General features: G+C 36.7%; 1 protein-coding gene across 3 annotated transcripts in view; it reads left to right on the top strand.

Moving 5' to 3' along the window:
* PLBD1 (phospholipase B domain containing 1) overlaps window positions 1–16065 on the top strand; it is a 100213-nt gene that overhangs the window by 45001 nt on the left and 39147 nt on the right. For all 3 annotated transcript variants that reach the window (XM_023741594.1, XM_023741595.1, XM_023741593.1), the window contains 2 exons: window positions 1077–1160; window positions 2503–2641. In XM_023741594.1, the coding sequence (XP_023597362.1) occupies window positions 1077–1160; window positions 2503–2641 (223 nt within the window). The remainder of the gene's footprint in view (window positions 1–1076; window positions 1161–2502; window positions 2642–16065) is intronic.

Genomic DNA, 16065 nt, shown 5'->3' with positions numbered 1-16065 from the left:
ATTAGGGTCACATAACAATGTATGTATAAATTTTTGTATGAGAGACTAACTTGAATTGTAAACTTTCACTTAAAGTACAACAATAAAATTAAAAAATAAGAAAATAGTCAATATTCTGTGGTAAGTGGAAATTAAAACAATGAGAAATCATTTTACACTCATCAAACTGTCAAAAATAAAAAGTCTAACAATACTAAATGTTGGTGAGACTTTGGAGCAAGGGGAAGTCTAACATACAACTGGTGGGAATGTAAATTGGTACAACCACTGTGGAGAACAATTTAGCAATATCTGGTAACTTTATAAGATATATAGAATATTTTCCCCAGCAGTTCTAATTTTAGATATCTGTCCTAGAAGAATATGCAGATTTGTAAAAGGAGATATTTACAACAATGTTTGAAGTTGCATTATGATAGTGAAAAATTAAAAACCAATCCAATGCTCATCATGGAGGGGATGCATACATTAATTGTTATATAGTCATTCCAAGAAGTGCTGTACAGCAGTTGAAAAGAATAAATCTAAGCTAAAGTTGTTAAGATAGATATTTCTCAAAAAACAGTATATTAAGAGAAATAAACAAGTTAAAGCATATTAGATAATATGATCTTACTGGTATTTTGTTCTGAAACATGAGAAATAATGTTACACATTATTTATGGTTAAATAGATATGTAGCAATAGTATAAAAAACACGCATGGAAGTGGCAAATTACTGATTCGAGATTGTAGTTACCTCTGGGAGGGGCGGGAGGGGAATTTACAGTTAGAGGGGCCTGCACAGGGGCTTTAACTCTAATTGTTTTTTTTAAAATATATGCAGCAAATATGCCAAAACATAGTAATTAGTTAAAGCTGGGTGGTGGATACTTGGGTATTTGTTATATTCTATGTTTTCTATAGTTGGGAATATTTCCCAATTTTAAAATGTGTGTTTGGTTAAAGACAAAAAAACAGTAGAGAAGATTTGCAATAGGGAATATCCTGGTTAGCCAACAGATTGGGTAATTTGCTTTGATAGAGAAATGCAAGCAGAAGAATAGAAATGTAACAGTTTTCCTTTATCATTTCAGACACATGTATGACCACTTCACAAACCTCTATCCACAGCTGATTGAGAAGCCTTCCATCATGGATAAAGTGCAGGATTTTATGACGTATGTATAACAGCTTTTCTCTTCTCATTGTTATTAATGCTGAATAAATACACAGAATCTCTGACTTCAAACAGCAGCTTTTCCTCTTACTAAGGAGATGCTATCTCTTTAGCAGGACTCCATTAGTATGGTACAGCTCTTTTGGTAATGGCATGCAAACTGATTGCAGACAATATGTCCTTTAATTTTGGCTGCTTCAGAGGTCCAGTTGAGTATTACATTATTAATTGTTAATATGGCTGGAGGAGATACATCATTGTAAGGCAGGCAAAGTTAAGTCCCGGGATCCCTTACACATGGGGGCCTCTCTCCTTCCTTCTTGGATCCCGCCCCCTCCTTGGAGGTGTTTCCTTGGCATGGGCTTGGTGATTAATGGTGTGAGCTAATATCTAAAGTCATAATTCTTAACACTCTCTGAGAATATTTCTATTTTAATAAAGTATTTTTGAAGGCTAACAATCCTACAATACTCAGAAAAATTGTTTTATATCTGTGGAATGACAGGGTGTGAGATTAATTTGGGGACAGGAGGGCTCTTGGTTTGGCCATCCAAATCACACCCTGAGCAACCTCTTCATGGAATGCTAAGATCCTACAGAACATAGATCAAAAACCATTGGACTAGATCCCATGAAGCAATGACATTGTGTTATTCTAAGATTGATCTAGAGATAGTCTGGACAAACCAGAAATAGCTTTCAGTATGCAAAATTATGTTAAATCGTCCCCTACAAAATGCAGAGAATTGAAGGAACCGAAAGAGAGGAGGCAGAATGAAGAGACTATTTAAAAAAAAAAAAGATATTAATATGCTAGGACAGAGGCATTGAAGTATTATTAGTAGCAACTGAAATGGATTGAACAATAGCTGTGAAAATGACCTGTAAGAAAAATATAAACATATAAAGCCCCAGTCCTTAGGAGTTTTATTTTTTTTGCTGTTCTTTAACTTTACCATGGACACATACCAAAGAAAAGTTAATCAATTTATCTTTATTGGCTTCATGAGGCATTATCATTTTATATGAAATGTATCTGGGTGGTTTATCCTTGACTTTCTTAGGTCTCAGCATCACAGGTAAGTAAATATCACACCTGTGTTTTGCTTCCAGCTAGAGCATGGAGGAAGCTATACAAGAAGAGTCATGGCCCTGGGGAGAGATTAAAAATCACTTAGGATGTGCCCTGAAATCCTTTCAAGTGACTGGAATGTTATAAAATCTAGAACTGAATTTATGCCAGCATATATGTCTGAGTAGAAAATCTCTAAATGCCTGGATTTGATTTAGCTTTGAATGAGCAACTGCAGAGACCTCTAATGCAAATCTACTTTCTCTTTCAGGAAGCAACATGAGTGGGTCCAGAAAAATGTCAAAGATTATAAGGGTGACCCATTTTGGAGACATGTTGGCTATGTTATGGCACAACTGGACGGGCTATATATGGGAGCAATGAAGAGGGCTCTATTAGAAGGGAAAAAGGTAAGACTTCTAAGGAGCTGCTTAGAATTTATGTGGTATGACAGGGATATTAAAATTTGTCTTTAAGGTTAGAGGATATAAATTCCTTGCAGACAAGTGCAATCTTATCTATCTTATTTGTAGCACATAATTCAAGCTCAACACACGCTGAATAAATCAACTTGTTTCTGCATTTTCTTAATGACTTTCATAATACCGTGCTATGGAGTAGGTTAAAAGGCCTATGAATATATTGACTTTTCAAGTAAGCTAGTATTTTAGACTATATGCTTGGGAAACCAAAATGTCTAAGTGTGTAAGTTCTATGCTTCTGACCCTACACACATACACACCCCGTAAGTTTTTTGAAAGCTTCAGCTGATCATTAAGGACTCAAAGGTACCATTTGATTTATTTGCAAAACTTAGGAAATTTTGTTTCCTGGGAGTATTAAAACCTTCCTGAAATGGCCCCAAAATATAACTTTAACACTGGAATAGTCTGATTTCCTTTATTTCTTCAATTTTGGATCCAGTAAATAAATAACCATAAGGTCAAAGTAATTGTTTAATTTGCTAATACATGAAATCTATCAGTCATATCAGTATATGAAAAAGAAAATATTGAAGGGAAAATATTTTTAAATTGTAGTATAATGCAAAAGCAAAATTTACTCTGTATATAAGACACACACAGAAAACCACGTGATTCAGATTGATTGAAATAAAAGTATGAATAAAGTGTACTGTTGTCGTATGCCGTCAAGTGGATCCCTAGTCACAGTGACCCTATATGACAGAGTAGAACTGCCTCACAGGGTATTCTAGATTGTAAGCTTTACAGGAGGGAGCCCTGGTGGCCCAGTGGTTAAAAGCTCAGCTGCTAACCAAACGGTTAGCAGTTCAAATCCACCAGCCACTCCTTGGAAACCCTAGGGGGTCAGTCTACTCTGTCCTGTAGGGTCGCTATCAATTGGAATTGACTTGTCCGCCATGGGTTTTTGTTTTTGTTTTTTTATAATCTTTATGGGAAGGAGGCCTGGTGGTGCAGTGGCTAAGCACTCAGCTGCTAACCAAAAGGTCTGCGGTTCAAACCCACCCATCGGCTCTGGGGGAGAAAAGATCTGGCAGTCTGCTCCTCTGAAGATCACAGCCTAAGAAACCCTATGGGGCAGTTTTATTCTGTCCTATAAGGTCACTAGGAGCCAGAGTCGACTTGACAGCACACAACAACAGCAGTCTTCATAGGAGCAGATCACTAGCTTTTTTTCTCCTGTAGAGGTGCTGGCGGGTTTGAGCTGCAGACCTTTCAGTTAGCAGCTGAGTGCTTAACCATTGTGCCACTAGGGCTCCTTAAGGGTATACTAGGCAAATGCAAATGAATTAAAGCAGAGGCTCTAATACTGTTATCAACAATGTGGAATTTTGTCTGAAATTCAGGCCAGAAAGCACAAAATAAGACAAAAATAGATCTTCATAATGCTAAAAGTTATACTTTACAATGAAGTTATAAAATTATGAATATCCATTACCAAATAACAGCATCAACACAAAGTACTAACCATAAGAGATAATAAGTTAAAATAAAAACATATTAGAAGTAGGAGACTTTACTTTGCTTCTCAGTTCACTTAGATGAAGTCTCCAAAAGAAAGTAAGGACATAGAACACCTATATAGCAAAATAAAGTAAATCTAATATAGATATAAAACCAAAAAAAACCAAACCCTTTGCCGTCCAGTCAATTCTGATCCATAGTACCTCTATAAGACAGAGTAGAATTGCTCCATAGAGTTTCCAAGGAGCAGCTGGTGGATTCGAACTGCCAATCTTTTGGTTAACAGCCTTAGCTCTTAACCACTGTGCCACCAGGGCCCCAATATAGATAAAGGTACAGGTATAAATATATAGATATAAATATAGATTTATGCATCCTCTAAATATAAAATATACCTTTTCAAGTGCACATGGAATAATCTCAAAAACTTAACATACGTTAGACCACAAAACCCCTCAATAAATACATATTGAAATAAATGCTAAATCAATAACAAATCAGAAAACAAAACACTCCAACACCTGGAAAATTAAAACTATAACTTCTGGAAATGAAAAAATATAATAATTGAAGTTAGAAACCCAATGTACGAAAATAACAACAAATTAAATTCATTAGAATAGTCAATAAACTTGAAGAGATAGCTAAAGAAATTTTCTAGAATTCAGCCCAAGATGACAAAAAATACAAAATAGGAAAGGCATGCTAAGAGACATAGAGGTTAACAGTGATTTGCAGAAAATGAAAGAATGGGGAGGAGTCTTTTATCTGAAAACAGCTGAGAATTTTCAGAATTTTTAAAATGCACCAATACTGAGCTCTAGCAGGCCCAGTGAGTCCCTATCACTATATATAAACGGAAATCTATACCCGGACACAATTGTAATGAAACGGGGGTGGGGGTGGGGGGTGGGGATGGAAGACTTCAAAGCAAATGGAGAGAAAGTCATTACCTGATAGCTGATTTTTCAACAACAAAAATGGAAGCCTAAGAGTACAGAAAAGAAAAATAACATACCAATATCTTTCTAGATTATAGCTGCAAAAATACTGTACAAAATATTAACAAACCAAATTAAGCAATGTATAAAAAAAAAGATAGTATATCATAACCAAGATAAGGTTTATCCTAGGAATGTAAAGTTGATTTATGGTTAGAAAATCAATTCATGTAAGTTACCACAGTAACACATTAAAGTGGAAATATATATATATATGATCTCAACAGAGAGAAAAAAAGCATTTGCTAACTGTTAACAACTATGAAAAAAAAATGGAGCCTTTGTGGCACAATGATTAAGCACTAGGTTGCTAATGAAAGGTTGGCTATTTGAACCCACCAGCTGCTCTTCAGACGGGAAGATGTGGCAGTCTGCCTCCGTAAAGATTTCACCTTGGAAACCCTATGGGGCAGTTCTACTCTGTCCTATAGGGTCTCTATGAGTTGGAATCGACTCTACAGCAACAGGTTTTTTTGGTTTATGGGGAAAATTTTACAAAAAAGAAAATTCCTAGAAAACAAGGAATAAAAGGAAATGCCCCTAATGCTATAATACGTAGAGCAAACAACCTATTTAATGGTGAAATGTTGAAAGCATTCCTGTATTAATTAGATGCCAGTTTAACTGCTGTTACAAGGCCAAAATAACAGTGGTTTAAATGAATATGTTTATTTTTCTGTCATGTAACAATCTGAGTGGGAGCTGTTTCGGTTAGGGCCAGTATGGCAGCTCCACAGTGGCATGGATCCTGGCTTCGTCTCCATGAGATGCCTACTCCAGAGCTCTCCACCACGTTCACATTCCAGCCATCAGGAACTGGTGAAATAGAAAATGGAGGCCTCATTATTTTTGTTTAAGGAATTGCTTCTATTCACATTCAATTGGCCAAAACCTAGTGACATGGGCACATCTAGCTGAAAGCAAAGGTAGAAATGTATTCTTTAGCTGGCTAGCCTTGTGTCCAGCTAAAGTTTCTATTAGCATAGAAGAAAAAGAATGGATAGTGAGAGGCCAGTTAGAGATTTCCAAACAATTTCTTTTAATGTGGAGAAGAAGAAAGTATGTCTACAGTGATAACTTTTATTCTACATTGTATTAGAAGTTCTAACCAGGGCAGTAAAACAAAAAAACAAAGGATATAAAAGTAGTAAGAAGTGGACAGAAGGAAACCAAATCACCATTATTAATAATTGATACTATTTGCTATGTAGAAAACCCTAAATAGTGTGTGGTTAAAAATGTTGTAATTAAAAGGGGCAAAATGTCAGTGCCAGAACAGTTTTTGAACCTCTCTAAATTGCTTCACACCAACAGACAGGGCAACTAGGAAAAAAAAAATTTTTTTAACACAAATCTTAACAAAATTCAAGGTATTCCCACAACAAACCCCAAATACATGTGGATAGAGCCAAACCGCCTACCATTGCAAGGTCCATGCAAGGTGAACAGCTGTGAAGGCAAAGCATTGGGAATAAAAATGGGACATTTGTTGGTTCTGAGAGCAGGGACAGAGAAATGGCCAATAAGCACACACTCCTCAGTGAACTTCACTCAGAGGGAAAACTCAACAACATTTGAGAACAACCATAAAAACCAGGAAAAGGCTTCCCAGGCTCTATTTCAAGGGTTAAGATATATGAGGGGAAGATCGGTGAGTTCTGGTGCAGCTTAAGCACTCAAGGCGCTCAGAAATAACCCACTGAATACCCCCTTCCATAAGGACAGAGCTTCATACTGGATGAAAACTGCTGGTAGGGGCCATTTTTTAAATACTTTTGGTTAAAAAACAGGTAAGAGCCCATGAGCTTTGAAACTAGGAATGCTAGTATGACCCATTCTCGCTCCCTTGGAAATCTTCTAACCTGTTCCATTTAAACATAAAAAAAAAAGATTGTGGTCAAACTTCATAAAAAGTATTGAGAGGAAAAAAAAGAAGAGAATGAGCTGAACAACAGCATGAATATATAACCAGAGGGATCTTGTTAAAAATGTAGGCTCTGATTCAGTATCTCTAGGGTGGAAATGCAAATTTTCATCAGGAGGTCAAACTGGAAAGAGCCAGTTCAAAACCCTGATAACCACAAAGCAGTGAAAACTGTAATGATGTTTCAAATTAGTCATAAAAAAACTAAAAAAAACAGTAGAAGCTATGAAAGAACAGCATAAATCAGAAGTAGAAATGTTATGAAATAGTATAGCCAGGCAAGAGGAGTTTATGCAAAGAGAGCTTGTAGAACTTGGAAGAGAATTAGGAATAAAGAAAAAAAGATTCAGAATTGAAAACTAAACTAGAAGAAACACAAGAATAGCCACCATAGAAATTATAGTAAGAGAAATAGAGGATGAAATTAAGAAAAAGTAAAAAACAAAAACAGAAATGAAGAAATTAAAAATGATCAATATAGATGATTCATTGTACAAGAAATCCAAAGCAGTGCAAAGAAATAAACACTAAATTGTAATTTAAGAAAAAATTTCCAAAAGAAAAAAGAATGATGCTATCTATTAAAAGGGCACTCTGTGTACCTGGCAAAATCGACCTAGAACTGTCAATACTGAACTGTATTCTAGTAGAATTATTGGACTATGTATAATTTGGGCAATCCAGGCAAAAATACCAAATTTCTTATAAAGGGAAGACTATTGAATTGGCATCAGATTTTTGACAATGATGCTAGAAGAAATTTAAGTAAGATAATTAAAATACCCAAGGAAAAAATGTGAGATGAGGATATTATAGCCAGCAAAACTGACCTTCAAGCACAAAGGTTGCAGACAAATGTTGTGAACATGTATGTCCTCAGGGAAGATGATTTCCATGAGTCCCTGAGCCATACTGGAGACTGAGGCAAAAGGGAAAATGTGGGCCCCTATATAAACTTATCAAAATAGCCTCCCAAATCTTGAACTCAATAGTAAAAGTTAGTAAAAGCTTGACAAAAAATTTTTAAACATACTTAAATAGCAAAAGAAAAAAAGAAAAGACTAGAGAGAGCAAAGAAAACAGACCAAATAGTGAAGCATACGAAAAGTATCAGTAAATGTAAAAGGGTTTAAATCACTTATTAAAAAGACTTTCAGATTGACTGACAAAGGAAAATCTCTCTACCCCTACCAGATAATAGTACATATTACAAAATCATTACAATTGCAAGAATGTAGTGTCAGAAAATGAATATACAGACAGATCAATGGAACAGAATAGAAAATCCAAAAATAGACCCCAGAACCTATGGAAAGTTGGTATATGATTCAGACATCATCTTAAAGCAAATGGGGAGAAAGGAAGTTTTTGATAAATGGTTTGGAGATGTCTAGATATAATGGAAAAATCTAATTGGGTGCATTCTTCACACTTTACACCAGGACAGATACTAAATGGATTAGGGATCTTAATGCAAGAATGAAATCATGCAAGTATTAGGAAAAACAAAGTGAATTTCTTTATAACCTGATAGTGGCATCAACTTTCTCATCTGTGATTCAAAGTCTAGAATCCAGATAAGTAAATCTGACTACATAAAAAATTTTAAAAACCAAATTTTGTAAGCAAATTAAAATGATAAACAACTGGGAAAAGTATTTGCAACTTTATATCAGAAAGGTTTGAAATCCATAACTGTAACAAAAAAAGCTTATAAGAATTAAGAAGAAAAAAATGGGCAGAAAAATGGACAAAGTATGCAAAAAGTTCACAGAAAGGTGACGCAAATGACTCTTAATCATATGAGCTCAAGCATGCTCATGAGATTAGAAATGTGAATTTAAACCACACTGAGAAATACTTTCTCACTTATCAGTTTGGCAAAAATTCCAAAATGTGACAGCATACCCTGTTGGCAAGGCTGGGAGAAAAGAGGCATTCTTCTAAAATACTAGTGGGAATACAAAATGGTACATCCACTATGGAAGGAAATTTTGGCACTCTCTACCAAAATAACATATTAATGTACCCTTTGGCCTAGCAATCTAGGACCCTTATTACAAAGATGCACTGGTAAAATACAATATAGCATATGTGGAAACCTATTCATAGCAGACAATTTGTAATGCCAAAAGATGGGAAACAGTCAAATACATAGAGGACTGACTGAATAAATGAGGTAGACCTCTATATACTGTTACGGAGTACTCTCCACAATATATTATTAAGTGGGAAAATTAAGGCAAAGAACACTGTGCACTCTGTGCTACCTTTTACAGAAGGACAGGAGGAAGGGAGGAAAGGAGAGAGGGAGACAGGAAGGAAGGAAAGAAGGAAACAGAAACGGACAGAGACAGAGATGGAGAGATTTGCTTCTTTTTAAGAAGAAACAACAATGAGCGAATAAACCAAAACTTTTTAAAAAATTATTACCTACAAAAGAAGGAAAAAAAAAAAAAGAGTGGGGAGGACAGGGATGCAAGGTACATTTCTCAGAATTTACCTTGTTTTATAGGTTTGACTTCAGAACCATGTAAATGCTAAACATAGTTATAAAACAAAATTTAATCACAAAAAAATGCAATCCCTAAAAATTGAAAGCAAACTAAAACAAATACATCTATCAAGTGATGGTATAACCACACAGAGAGCAATTATATCAAAGGACATTAAAACATTTATCTGCACATCCTTAGTGGGATAGATCATAAGGACAAGAACAACTACAAAAAAAGAAAACTGTATTCAGTAATCTCACTTTAGTAATAATATTGCTAATGTTATTTTGAAATTATATATAGAGAGAAAGAGTTGGATGGATTGATATAGTAGGATAAAGTAAATAAGGAATTATGTTAAAAATTAGGATTTTCAGCATCAGAAAAATCAGTAAAGACTGTGGTTTTTAAACATCATTTGAAATATAAGTAGGAAATCATGATTTATTTTTAGCTTCCTATATATATCAAAACTACAATGAGAAACCATCTCACCCCAACAAGGCTAGCATTAATCCAAACAAACACAAAATAATAAATTGGAGAGGTCATGGAGAGACTGGAACACTTAAACACAGATAGTAGGAATGTAAAATGGTACAAACACTTTGTAAATCGATTTGGCACTTCCTTAAAAAGCTAGAAATAGAAGTACCGTACCATCCAGCAATCCCGCTCCTTGGAATATATCCTAGAGAAATAAGAGTCGTCATATGAATAGATATATGCACACCCATGTACATTGCAGCACTGTTCACAGTAGCAAAAAAGATGGAAACAACCTAGGTGCCCGTCAATGGACGAATGGATAAACAAATTGTTATATTCACGCAATGGAACACTACGCAACAATGAAGAACAACGATGAATCAGCGAAACATCTCATAACGTGGATGAATCTGGAGGGCATTATGATGAGTGAAATTAGTCAGCTGCAAAAGAACAAATATTGTATGAGACCACTATTATAAGAACTCAAGAAATGGGTTAAACACAGAAGAAAACATTATTTGATGGTTACGAGGGTAGGGAGGGAGAGGGGTATTCACTAACTAGATGTTAGATAAGAATTATCTTAGGTGAAGGGAAGGACAACACACAATACAGGGGAAGTCAGCACCACTGGACTAAACCAAAAACTAAGAAGTTTCCTGAATACAACCAAACACTTCGAGAGACGGAGTAGCACGGGTGGGGGTCTGAGGACCATGGTTTCAAGGGACATCTAGGTCAATTGGTGTAACACAGTTTATTAAGAAAATGTTCTGCATCCCACTTTGGTGAGTGGCATCTGGGGTCTTAAAAGCTTGCAAGTGGCCATCTAAGATACATCCATTGGTCCCAACCTACCTGGAGTAAAGGAGAGTGAAGAACACCAAAGACACAAGGAAAATATTAGCCCAAGAGAAAGAAAAGTCCACATAAACCAGAGACTCCATCAGCCTGAGACCAGAAGAACTAGGTGGTGTCTGGATACCACCAATGGCCACCCTGACAGGGAACACAATAGAGAGTCCCTGACAGAGCAGGAGAAAAGTGGTGTCATAATTCATAATTCAATCCATGACATTCCACCCTTTGACCCCCCAAAAATCACATCCTTGCAACATGGAAAACACATTCACCCCATCATATCATAGCAAAGTCTTAACTCCAAGTCCAAAATCCAAAAATTCCACTTCATCTGTGAAATCTAGAATACAGTTATTTGCTTCCAAAGGTACAATGGCAGAACAGGCACAAGCTAGACATTTCCATTGCAAATGGGAGAAACTAGAGGAAAAGAAGTGATAACAGGCACCAAGCAAGTCAGCAGAACACATTACATTAGCCCTCAAGGCTTTGGAAATGATCCTCTGTTCTCTGAGACAATTTACACAATAGCCCTGCCCTCCAGACTCTAGGTATTGGCCACAGTCTCTGGATCTTGAGTGGAGGCCCCTCGGCCCTAGGCTTCAGCTCTGCCTTCCAGGCCCTCTGGGACAGCAACTCTGCTCCCTTGGCTTTATTTAGGCTCACCATTCTCCCAGTCCATCTGAGTGGCGACTCCACCCTTAGAAGCACAAGAGGCCATGGCTCCACCCTTTGAAACCCCTGAGGTCACAGCCATACTTTTTGAGACTGAGGCAGCTCGGCTTCTTGTGTCTCTTGTCTCTTCAGCTTCTGCTTCTGTTTCCTGTGGCCTCTTGGCCCTCAGGCCTCATGCCCGCATCTGCCCTGCTGGGGCAAGTGTTCCAAAGCTCTGTAGCTCCACCGGTAAGTGCCCGGAGGCAGCCCACTCCACCAGGAAGCCTCCCGCACACAGGCACTCAGCTTTCTCACTCCATGGGTCGGCACCAGTGCTGTCTCGCACTGGTCTCCTGGTTCTGCTGCTGTTGGTTCTCTGCTGCTGCTGGTCCTCTGTCACTGCCGCACGTCTACCCATTCACAGTTTTAAAACCACTTCCCCATTATAGGTGCCTGTTAGAGCAGCACCCCACTCTCTCGGTACCAAATTCTGTCTTAGTCATCTAGTGCTGCTACAACAGAAATACCTCAAGTGGATGGCTTTAACAAAGAGAAATTTATTTCCTTACAGTAAAGTAGGCTAAAAGTCCAAATTCAGGGCGTCAGCTCCAGGGGAAGTCTTTCTCTCTCTCTCAGCCTTCTCATCAGTGTCCCCCTGGACTAGGAGCTTCTCGGCGCAGGGACCCTGGTCCAAATGACGCTGTCTGCTCCTGGCACTGCTTTCTTGATGGTATGAGGCCCCCCTATCTCTCTGCTCACTTCTGTCTTTTATATCTCAAGAGATTGCCTAAGGACACAATCCAATCTTGTAGATCCAGTCCTGCCTTACTAACACAACTGCCACCCATCCTACCTCATTAACATCGTAGAGACAGGATTTACAACATATAGGAAAATCACACAGTACCTGGAATCTTGGCCCAGCCAAAATGATATACATATTTTTGGGGGAACATAATTCAATCCATGACAAGTGGGGTGCAGAACTCAAATTCTAGTAAGAAGACCAGACTTAATGGTCTGACTGAGACTAGAGGGACCCCAGAAGACATGGCCCCTGGACTCTCCTTTCACCCAGAACTGAAACCATTCCTGAAGCCAGTTCTTCAGACAAAGATGAGGCTGGACTATGGGACATAAAATGATACTCGTGAAGAGAGTGATTCTTAGCTCAAGTAGATACATGAGACTAAATGGGCAGCTCCTGTCCAAAGGTGAGATAAGAAGGCAAAAAGGGACAGGAGCTGGTTGAATGGATATGGGAAATCCAGGGTGGAAAGGAGGAGAGTGCTGTCACATTATAGGGAGAGCAGCTAGGGTCGCATAGCAATGTGTGTATGAGTTTTTATATGAGAAACTGATCTGAACTGTAAACTTTCACTTAAAGCACAATTAAAAAGAAAAAGATGAAGTACAAACTGAAAAACAAAATTTGCAATTTACGTAAAAGACAAACAGCTAATCTCCCTAATATTTAGAGATCCTAAAAGTCAATAAGAACAACTAAGTAGAAATATGGATAAAACATACGAACAATTTACAGAAAAGAAATCTGAAGGTTCTTACACAGATGCTCAACCTTGCATATAAGAAATGCAAATATAAATTACAATGAGATACTGTTTTTCACCTCTCAGATTGAAAATAAACCAAATGTTTACTGTGTTGTTGAGAATGTAAGAGTATAATTAAAATAACCCTTGTGGGACAGTCTGGCGATATCTATCAAAATCACTTCTAGGAATTTATACCACACACATTTTTTATACCGCACACACACAAAATGATGTGTCCAAGATTAATTATTGTAGTATTGTTTATAATAACAAAAGACTGGAAGCCACCTAAACATCAATCATCAACATACTGGTTAAAAATATTATAATGCATCCATTCATTGGAATACTGTTTAAAAGAATAAGGAATGTTTTTACATCCAAAATGGAAAAATCCCCAAGATATTAAAAGAAAAAAAAATCAAGGTGAAGAACAGTACATGTAATGACTACCATTTGTGTAAAAAATTGTATTTATAAGGCATTTAAAAAACTCGAGGTATCCACAAGAAAACAATAAAAAGGGTAAATAGAGATGGGGTGGGAACTGAGCTAATGGAGGAGAGGAGTAGAAGGGAGACTTTTCACTGTAGGTTTGTTGTAATGTAAACACCATACATCTGTTTAGGTTTAAAAACAACGAGTTTTATTATGGCAAAGAAAGCCTTCTGCAAAACAGGGAGATGCAGTGCTGGGAGAAATCCAACAGTATGTTCAGGGGGATGGAGGGCAGTAAAAAAAAAAAAAAAAAAAAAGAGCAAAAAAAAAAAAAAAAAAAAAAAACAGCAAGATACACTAAAACAATTTTGATTGGTAAAAATATACAAAGCTGTAGGGGGTGGCAACACCTTGGATGACCATTCTGACAAGTGTTGACATCTTTTGCAAGGATGGCTCTAGATGATACAGAAAAGCCATAACTTTGTATTATTAGTTTATTCTAATTATAAGTTTTAAGAGGGAGTTAGGTCCCCCTTGGGTTTAGGCTGAACAAGGTTTAAGAAAAAAATGCAAGGCTTCATAAGGACCTAGGCACAGGCTAGAAAAACATTTTTCAAGAGAGGGCAAAGGGTGCTTTATCTGACAACTGGCATAGTCAGTAGAGTCATGTATTTCACAACTGTGTAAGTCTTGAAATGTCTCTTTTTAACATTGGCCATTTCTAACCACAAGTGCTTCCTCTAGCAGAGTATGGAGGCAAAAACACTTAAAATTACAAGTTGCATTGTATGACAGAGAAGAACTCCAAGATGGAGTCACTTAGGACAAGAAAGGATTGGGCTCAGACCTTAGCTAGAAGTCCCAGTCACACCAAGGCTTTTAGCTTTGGAATGCTCTTCGTCACTCCCTCCTTTTAATAAAAAAAATCCTCTAGGAACTCAATGATCACACTTAAGGATTTTTTTTTTCTGCACGGACTTTGTCTTTGGGTTGGGATTGTTGCCTTATTTGTAAGGTCTCATCTTCAGGGCGAGTTGGTCTCATGTCACCCACAAAGGAGTAACCCATCTTCTGCAAGGGTTAAAAACGTTAAAAAGGGTGGCTGCTTACCTTGTAAGTCATTTAAGGCCCTGGGCACTATCAGATGAATGACGAGGCTCAAACATCATCAGACAGATAGCTGGGTACCATTGCAGGCACTTTCGTCAGTCATTGACTAAAGTGTGACAAAAGGCTATTAAGTATGTAAAGTAAAAGCTGGGCTGTTTTAAATGTAATGAGTATTAGGTAGAGAGAAATGACTTTTCTAGCTTGCATTAATAACAAGGTACTAAAACAAGGGATGATGCTATAACATAATATAGCTACTGGAAACATGATAGCCAATGAGATATACAAAAGAGCAATATAGGCCTTATGGGATTAAAACATGAGTAGCATTAAAGGTAAGGGGTATAGATTTGCAGGGAAAGAACATTACATTAAAACGGGATGATATTTTGAAACTGGAGTCCACTGATACTAAAAAGTATGACCAGAATAACTAAAAAACTGATTCTAAGTATTTTGCCATTCTATGTGATTATCAATAGAACTAGATTACTTTAAATACAATAGGAGTTAAATGAAGAGTAACTAGTTTTAAAGTTAACTACATGATATGAATGGTGTGATCTAGAATACTGATAAGTGTAATGATGAAATAAGAAAATATAGTTCAAATATTTCTGCTGTTTCATAAGGAAAGTATACAGGCCTGGTCCAGAAATCTTGGCAAGTGTAAACAGTCTCCTCAGGTGCGGCCTACTTTTTATCCAGAAGAGAAATGCTTGAATTTCAGCCCAATTCTCTTAGTTGACTGGAGGGTCAGTTAGACGCTTGAATTTTAGTTTTTAGTCTTTTGGTAGGCTGGCAAGTCCAAAAAGATTTGTCTTTTTTCAATAAGCATAGTCTCTAGACTAAATTAGAAGGTAATTTAGATATACTCAGCTTTTGAGTTTCAAATGCATTTGTGACTTGTGAAGAATACTTCTTTAAAGTAAAATTAAGCATAGCTGTTATAGCATTTTATAATAATGCAATAAACTTCAAAAGGAAAACTATTTATAAAATCAGTTAAGAAAAGAACAGGACTGTTAAATTCTGCATCAGCAATCAGTTTCAGTAATGACATAGGTACTTTCTGTGCAGTAGTAAGGACGTTGAGGGCCATTCAGTTTTGAAGAACTGTTTCCCTCTTCATAGCTATTTGATCATTCATTATTTCAGTAATACATTTTCTTTGCACTTATAGGAGATTCTATAGTTAACGTAATGGAACTTTGAACATTAGTAACATTCTTATATAAACTTTATAGTAATCTTTTCGTTTACCCAATCCTATATAGTTAATTTGGCTTCAGGTAGTCCTGGATCAGTAGTAGTCCAAAATTTTTGTTAATTTTTAAAATCTCGATTTATT

Source organism: Trichechus manatus, unplaced genomic scaffold (assembly GCF_000243295.1).
Source record: "Trichechus manatus latirostris isolate Lorelei unplaced genomic scaffold, TriManLat1.0 scaffold00184, whole genome shotgun sequence".
Lineage (NCBI taxonomy): Eukaryota > Metazoa > Chordata > Mammalia > Sirenia > Trichechidae > Trichechus > Trichechus manatus.
The sequence above is the reverse complement of the archived record's forward strand: the minus strand, read 5'-3'. Positions and strand labels throughout refer to the sequence as shown.